Raw genomic sequence first — 8,814 nt, forward strand, 5'->3', positions numbered from 1 at the left:
GGTCCTAGAGAGGATGGTTAATGCTCGTCTTGTTTGGTTCCTGGAATCGAACATGCTCCTCTCGCCTACCCAGTGTGGGTTCCATCGACAGCACTCCACCATGGACCATCTGATTCGACTTGAAGTCTTTCTCAAGAGAGAACACCTTGTTTCTGTGATCTTCGATCTCGAGAAGGCTTATGACACTACATGGAGGTATGGAATTTTGCAGGACCTCCACTCCTATGGGTTGCATGGCCATCTACCCATTTTTATTCACAACTTTTTACTGAACAGGCGATTCCAAGTCCATGTGGGTTCAACTCTTTCCCATTCCTTTCCACAGGAACTTTGAGTCCCTCAGGGCTGTGTCTTGAGTGTCACACTTTTTAATGTTAAGATTAATGCTATCACTAATAATCTTCCTCCGACTGTTGCAAATGACTTCCACATCTCGTGTCAGTCGTCAAACATGAGGTTTATTGAGCAGCAGCTTCAGACTGTCCTCAATCGGTTGTTGACATGGACCACTGCAAACGGTTTTAAATTTTCTTTTTTTGCCACCAACAGGGTCTCTTCCCCAATCCCGAGCTCCGTCTCGGCAATATAGTTATTTGTGTTGTCCCTGAGGCAAAATTCTTGGGGCTTATCTTTGACCATAAGCTTAGCTTCATTCCGCACATCAAGCAGCTACGTGTCAAGTGTGCAAGGGCTTTGAACATCCTCCATGTCCTCTCTTCCACCTCTTGGGGTGCGGATCGATGTTCTATGTTCAGGATCTATCGTGCAGTGATTCGATCCAAACTGGACTATGGGTCTTTGGTCTATGGTTCTGCCTGGACCTCGGCCTTGAAGATGCTGGACCCCATTCACCATCTGGGGCATCGGCTCTGTACTGGGGCTTTCCACACTTCTCCAGTCCAGAGTTTGTACACTGAGTCCCACGAACCTCCTCTTCACCTTCGTCGTTTGCAACTTTCTTTACAATATGCTGCCAAGCTTCGATCCTTACCACGGCATCCCACCTGAGATTGTGTTTTTCTCCCATGATGTGCCATGCTCTTTTGGAACAGACGGTCTGCTATTCCTTCCTTTGGCCTTCGTATCCAGGCGCAACTGGCTGAATTGCATCTGGCATTGGATGACATTGCTGTCCCCAATGATCAGCCCATTCCACCTTGACTTATTACCATCCCTTGCTGTGACCTTTCTCTGAGTCATCTGAGGAAGGCAAATACTCCCGATTGGAAGTATCATCTTTTTGCTGAGCATCTTTTGAGCCATTCTTCTCTTCCTATTTACACGGATGGTTCGAAATCGGGTGACTCGGTAGGTTCTGCTATGGTGTGCTGTGGCTCGGTAGTTGCTCGCAGAATCCCCTCTACAGTTTCTGTGTTCACTGCTGAGTTGTATGCTATTTCTCTTGCCCTGGATCATGTAGAAGCTATGCAGTACAGTAATTGTACTATTTACACTGATTCTCTTAGCTCTCTACTGTCCCTGGAATCGCTTAACGTTGGTTCTCACCCTGTTCTCATCGATATTCAACACCGATTGGCCCACTTTTCTCTATCTTCTGTTTCCCTCCAGTTTTTCTTGTTCCCTGGCCACGTCGATATTCACGGGAACGAGCTTGCTGATACCACAGCTAAGTCCTTCTGCTCTGGTGCCATCACGGCCATGCCTGTCCCATACATGGACTGCGGTCCTGTCTTTAAGGCATGGCTTTGCACCAATTGGCAGTCAACTTGGGTTGAGCAATGTCATAACAAGCATTTCCAGATCAAGCCTACTGTTGGTCTTTGGCCCTCTTGCTTCCGTAAGGATCTGAAGGAGGAATTAGTCTTGGCAAGGTTACGCATTGGTCACAGTTTTTTAACCCATCATTTTCTTTTATCAGGTATTGACCCACCGAGGTGTAGCTATTGTGACACTCAAGTCACAATAGCCCACATTTTACTGTCCTGCCGTCATTACGATCGTGAGCAGCAGCATTATTTTAAACACATATTTTCTAAGAGTTTACCTCTGACGTTGGACAGTATCATTGGTAATGGTGACACTGTCCGTTTAGATTGTATTTTCAATTTTTTACGCACTATAGGTATTTTTAATTGTATATAAATCTTTTATCGACATATATTGGTTTTAACTCACTGTATTTTTACATTTTACTTTAATTTACTTTCACTGTTTTTACTGGTTGTTTGGTGCAGATAGTCTCGTTGCTTTGCGCCATAAAACACCAAACAACAACAACAATATTAATTATGTCGTGACTAGTGAGCCTGTCAGGTGTCGATTGCATGCTTGCTATAAAATTTCAGAATATAGAAAAAAAAATGTTCAACAGTTTTTAACTCAAAAATATTTTAGAATTGATATTTTGTCATTATGTAAAATTCGTAAGAATAATGAAAAAAGTGTTCCACTTTCGTTTCTTCACAGCTCAAAGTCTTGCCTGTAAACATTGTAGTTATTGGGGTTTTTTTTTAGAAATTTTCTTCCCATCCCAAAATAAGTTTATATTTGCTAAGTAACTATCATCTCTTGAAAATGTTTCACCTCTTGTTTTCCATTTGATTTTCCTTTTCTGTTAATGGTTTTATTTATAGAGTCCTACATTGCTACCCTTTTGACATAGTCTGAGCAATTACTAATAAAACTTAACTTGGAAAATGTCTAGAGTCAACAGTTAAATACCATTATACAGTGTAGATTATAACTTATTTATGTCATTGTTGAATGAATTAAGTAATATGATCAGTAATTTGTAATACCTCAAAATATTGACTTCTTAATATTCTTGTAGGGGTATATAAAAGGAATCAAATGGGAAATTTAGAACTTAGGAAAACTACAGATTTGGGAGCTTGTTTTTTGTAGTTTAATTAATGTTTTTTCATTTCTAAAAATTTTTTTATGTTAAATTATATCAGGAAACTAAAGATATTTTCTGTAACAAGAAATTTAATAGGTAAGCTTAGTTATGTTTACTGAGTACAGTAGATGACAGCAAAATATTATTGTTAAGCTTATTGTGCTCAAAAAATGCACACAAAACACCTATGGTTGTTTTTTAAGATAAATTACATTTGTTATATATAAGTAGATTTAGACTTAAGAATATTGTTTTGCAAAAAAAATCATGATACCTATACTTAGCAAAGATAGTGGTAACATCATTTTCAAAAGTGAGGCCCTAGTAAAAATCTTTGTCAGGTTTTACCATCAATCAGCAAAATTAACTTTCAAAAGAAATATGTTAATCAATATCAAGTAATTTCAAACTGACTGGATATATAAAGTGGAACATTCTGACCAGGAATAACAAAAAATTGAAATTTCATGATTAAAGAAAGTATTTTTCATGCTTTTAAAAATGATGTCTTATAACAAAAGATAAAAATTGGGGGATACTGATGACACTTCTCCAGCCCATGAAAAGTTAGCATCAAAATGATGTTTATTTTTTCATAGTCTGTTTTTGTTTTTTTACTTTAGGTGTAAACATTGGTGTGTGTGTAATGCATTAATATGCACGAGTTTTATAGATGCCAGAAGTTGTGGGAATTGGGCCAAGAAAAGAAACAAGTGGAAAGAGCAATGACAGGAGTACATCAGGAACTAGAGAAATTAGCTAAGAAGTAAGACATGAATTTCTTTATTTGTTAGTAAATTTATGTTGGTTATTATCAGAGCGTGACTAAACATGCATTGTATTAAAGTAAGAAATAAAAAAATGTCTAAATAAACAAGTCATAATTATTTTTTTTAACTTATGATAATTTTTTTAAAAGAAAATTATTACTACTATCTCTGTCATGCCTATAAGGAGAGTAACTTTTGAATATCTTGATTTGTGAATATTGTATTTTGCTTAGTTTGGAAACTGACTACCAGGCGATTATTCATCAGTTTTTATATCTTGTTTAAAAAGTAAAGAAAAACTTTTCAAAAAAGGAAGTAAATGTAGGGATGGTTAATATAAAAAACAATTCAAACAAGATGGTAGGGATGGCATTTGAATCATCCCTACACAGTGTAATAGAACGTTAACAATAGGATAATAATAGGATAAATTAAACTCAGTTGTGATTGAATAGTTATATATATATTGCTATATGTTAATTCTTGCCTGTTCTATTATGTAGGGATGATACATATGTCATCCTTACTATCTTGTTTGCATTGTTTTTAAACGACTGATATTAGCCATACTTATACTTACTTCCTTTTTTGAAAAGTTTTTTTCTTCTCATGTTTGCTTGTTTTTTTAATGCAGTGTTTCAATAGACATAGGAAGGTTGTATTTATAACCAAGTTCTAAATTCAATGAAGTTCCAACTGTAATATTTATTGTTTATCTGTTATTGGTTGGTAAGTCCTGTTTCACCCTGTACTTAAGTTTTTTTAAATGAACACCAAAGGTATGTAAGAAAGCTAACTTTAAGGAGTAACGATAATATCATTTACGCTAGAATTATGATTTTTTTTTTAATCACTACTAGTTAATAATACTTATCAAAACAGCTACTTTGTCTGAAACTATGTCACCTCAGTGAAATTTGTTAACATCAATGTTTTGGTTTTAGAGTTATCATGTAATAAAAAACAAGCAAAAGAAAGGAGAACAAGAAATTCTAACTTTTTTTGCAAAGATATTTAACAACATTCCCAGAAGTTGTGATTCGGTCATTATATAGATAGTCATAAAAGAAAACACTATAGTACTGTAAAGTTCTGATGAACTGTCGAGGAGATATTTAAAATACCATTTTGATGAACAATCTGAGCCATCCCTACATAGGCAGTGCTACTTCCTGCATGATAGGACATAGGCCGTAAACATTTTTATCATAAGATGCAAAGTGAAAAACTGAAATCACATAGTTTTCTGGATTGAATGGTTATTTCAGACTTGTGTTTAATAAATTTACCTTTAGCATCTAGCTATAGAAAGGTGCACATTGGCCTTTTGATAGAGCTCTGAATTTCAGAGCTGGAAAGCTGGATTTTAATTTGTACAATACCATAAAATATTCTCTCACTTTTAGGTGTGGGTACACAACAAGAGTGACAGTCAATCCATTAGTGCATAAGGTAGAGTGCTTCTGACTGGCTGTCTTTCCTCTGACTAGTAGTTCAAAATTAGGAATGGCAGCAAATAGCCTTAGTAGTTTTCCTGTAATTTCAAATATAGCCACAGAATAGAGAGGCAGCATAGCCCAGTGACTATTGCTTTGGACTCATAATCAGGGGGTTGGAAGTTTAATCCTTTATACATAACATGTTGTTGTGTCTTTGAGCAAGACACTATGTAGTCTCTTCCCAGGTATGTAATGGTTACCAGTGGGTAGCTGGAGGTTAACTGATAATGGAATAGCATCATGTTCAGGAGGAATGTAACAGCATTTTCATCCCCTCATCACTTGAAATCATGGTTCAGCATTGGCTCCTATGCCATCTAGGCTTGAGGTGGATTTTAACAGAAAATTGTTTCTGTTATAAGCTTTTATTTTAAAATCACACTTATATCATTATAGTGTTAACTTATGTTTTCAAGCAACTTTCTCAGAGTATAAAGTTTATCAGTGAAAATCAGTTTCATCTTTCTCTGCAGTATTGTAGTTTTTTATTCCATCAATAGAAAATGATAGATTTAAAATAAATATTGAATAAAAGCTATTGAAATTAAAAGTATAGCAATTTATTCAATATCTATGACTAAATTAGTATTATTAGAAATATAAAAATATTCAAGTGATGATACTGAATATCATGTCACTTACCAGACACTGTTGTTTATTTCTACTTTACAATAAATAAAATGCCATTTAGTTACATCTACAGGTGTACTTAAATAACCAGTGAAGATGTAAAATGTGTTTTTTAATAATATTTTAGTTGCTACTTACAAAAGTAATTTGTATCTTCTTCTGGTAGAGAATTATAATAAGTGAACAGTGTAAAAATATCTAGGTGTAACCCATTAAATTTCAAATTAGCAAAGAATTGAAATGATCAGTTGTTTATTGTTTACTCTTCTAATGATTGCAGTAATTTACTGAGATGTGACATTTGGTAAAAATTACTGTACTTTCCTGTCAATTTCCTTAATTATTTTTGCACGTCTTCTGTCCTCAATGAGAAAAAGAAATCTTATATGGAGGATTAACCACATAGTTTAAGAGTGATTTGCATATGTTAGTGTAACTGAGCTGTGAGCTATGATGTTATAAATGTCATATTTGGTGACAAAATATTTTGTCAATTATGAATACCAGACCAGTTGACAGTGCAATGCTGCCACAGAAATATTGATGACTGGAAGTATTTGTCACAGCTCATTCAGAAGAAGGATTTTCATATAGTGAGGTTGTAATATGAAGTAGAACACAACAATTAAGGAAATAATCCTTCAGGGTACTCTATGGAAGTGCAAAAATGTGCAACGCAGAGTGCTTAGAACAGCAGCAGAATCTGAAACTGCACCATAAGCCAATCTGAGATAACAGAAAATGAAGGCTATAGTTATGAAAGAGGACTTTCTGACCCTTAAAAAAATGCCATTGAGATTATTTTGGGCATATCTTCTGGTACTTTGTTAGCAAGAATGTAAACAAGGAATTTGAAGTCCCCAATAGAGCTTCAGTAGACTTTTCAGCCTTTAGTTTGTTGAATCATGGTGTTGGAAACCAAAGTTGACATACAATATAATATGTGAAAAGGTTGTCAAGATGTGTGGTCTAAGTTGACCTTGCTGTCTTGGGCAGTAGTTCATAATCATGTTCATTAGGCTGAGTGCATCAGTAATAGAAGGAGTGGTTGCAAGGACATCATAGAACCTGCGACTAACCCTTAGTATGTTTTTTTGTATATTTTATCTCAAAGTTGACTAGAAACTTCTAATAAGAAAAGTAATTTGGTAGCAAGTATATTAACAAGTTAGTGAGTGGATAGCATATTTCAAGCTGAGTTTTGGTTGAAAAACATTTTTTTCAAAAGTGAACTAGATGTTGTTTAATATGTTGCATAAGAATGAACTACCCAGAATGCACTCTGTCTGTTGCATGTGTTCATGTCTGGCTAGAACTTCCACATATGTTGGCCCTACTGTTTTGAAATCTACAAACTGGTTTTGTCTTTATCACCAATTTAATTGTTAAAATTTATATTTTTGATCCATTCTACTATAAAAGTTACAAGAAAATCAGCAAACTGATGTTTTCAAATATTTTAGCTATCATATTATATGATGTGGTTTACTCTTAACACTATATTTCTATCCATTTTTAGAATTCTCTTTAATACATATAACAAAGTATGTTTTACTAATTTAAAGAATATTTTTATTGAAGTTTCAATGATTTATTTCTCTTACCATTCTTTACTTATAACTCTGCTTACTTTGCTACAAAAAACTTTTCTTTATGCTTAGAGCACACAAAGTGGTAACTTCTGCTCCACAAATGAGAAGAGCAAGGTCAGAACATTTTCCTGGCCTTTCCAGGGTTAGTTTGAAACTTATTGTAATCCAAGTGTTTTTGTTTCTGTTATTAAAGATTTAAGCTATTGAAATAAAAGAAGGATAGTGAAACTGATTTCCTTTGTATCTGTCATATTTATCCCAAACTAAAGAATTTCTCATAATATGATATTGAGATTTTTTTATTAATTTGAAAATATTTCGTTTTTGTGTTTTAGTCTTTAAGCAAAAAAAAAAGATATCAGAATAAAAAGGAAAAGTTGTCTAAGATCAGGAACTTGTGTATAATGTTTTCATCTTTATTTAGTTTTAGTAGTTTAACATAATTTTATGAGCATAAATTATGTGCATCCAATAATTTTGATCAGATTTCAGGATCGAAGAATACTTGTATACTGGATAAATATTTTTATGTTAATTTTTGACTTTTCTAAACTCATTGTGGTTTAAGCAATTCCATAGTTCCTGAAATTCCAATATAGGTAAACATTTTACTGTTAGTATTTGTAATATAAATTGGACAAACATTTTTTAAATTGTAAACACGTACGATTTATATGCAATTGCTTGTGGGTCCATGACTGTTGGGTACTAGGTCCCTAATAACACGTAACAAAAGAATTTAAACAAAAATACTGTTGCAGATAATATCACTGTGTGAAATCTTTGAATTTTAGTATGTATTTTACATTGAAAATAAGTAATTTCACCTAGTTTATTTGGTCAGTTTTTTTACACTGTGTGTTATAATAGGCAAAAACATAAGGCTACTCAATATTATGCTGGTAGTGAATAGTGTTAAGTATCAGCTTCAATCTTATGTTGAGTGTAAAATCTGTTATTAGGGTCGATCTAGCTTTGATAGATCTAAAACCAGGAGTTTTAATGTTGAGAGGCTTCTTGGAGGAAAAGATATATTGAATGGTCATCTGGAAAACAATGCATCTTCAGTTGCTGGTGATAACTCTTCTCAAAGTGAGTCTTATGCACCATCAGTCTTTTGGTTAGTTTATGTGATGACAGAACTAGCATTTCTCAGTTTAATAAATAAGCAGTTAAATCACAAAATAGCTGTTTTCATTAAAAATGCATGGGGAAAGACTTTAAAGTTTAGTTAAATCTTCCTTGTTGAACACTTTGTCTTTATTGGATGCTACTCTAGCAGGTTGACCACAAACCTGGAAAAGTCAGTTAAAATTGTGACCTGTTTTTGAACTATCTTAGAACCTGTACATATGTGTGTGCCATTATGCTTTAGCTGTGCCAAATATTGGTATATTTTACCATAATCTTCATCAATCACTATATATATATATATATATATATATATATATATATATATATAT

At 33.8% G+C, this 8,814-nt stretch overlaps 1 protein-coding gene across 11 annotated transcripts in view; it reads left to right on the forward strand.

The window, feature by feature from the left end:
* LOC106464628 (protein Daple-like) overlaps positions 1-8,814 on the forward strand; it is a 142,667-nt gene that overhangs the window by 129,815 nt on the left and 4,038 nt on the right. For 9 of the 11 annotated variants that reach the window (XM_022392361.1, XM_022392362.1, XM_022392359.1 and 6 more), the window contains 3 exons: positions 3,534-3,626; positions 7,421-7,493; positions 8,314-8,443. In XM_022392361.1, coding sequence (XP_022248069.1) covers positions 3,534-3,626; positions 7,421-7,493; positions 8,314-8,443 — 296 coding nt within the window. Of the gene's footprint in view, positions 1-3,533; positions 3,627-7,420; positions 7,494-8,313; positions 8,446-8,814 lie in introns of those variants that run through there. The other 2 variants (XR_002611793.1, XM_022392368.1) reach the window with 2 other exon arrangements.

This window comes from Limulus polyphemus, unplaced genomic scaffold (genome assembly GCF_000517525.1).
Source record: "Limulus polyphemus unplaced genomic scaffold, Limulus_polyphemus-2.1.2 Scaffold1703, whole genome shotgun sequence".
NCBI lineage: Eukaryota > Metazoa > Arthropoda > Merostomata > Xiphosura > Limulidae > Limulus > Limulus polyphemus.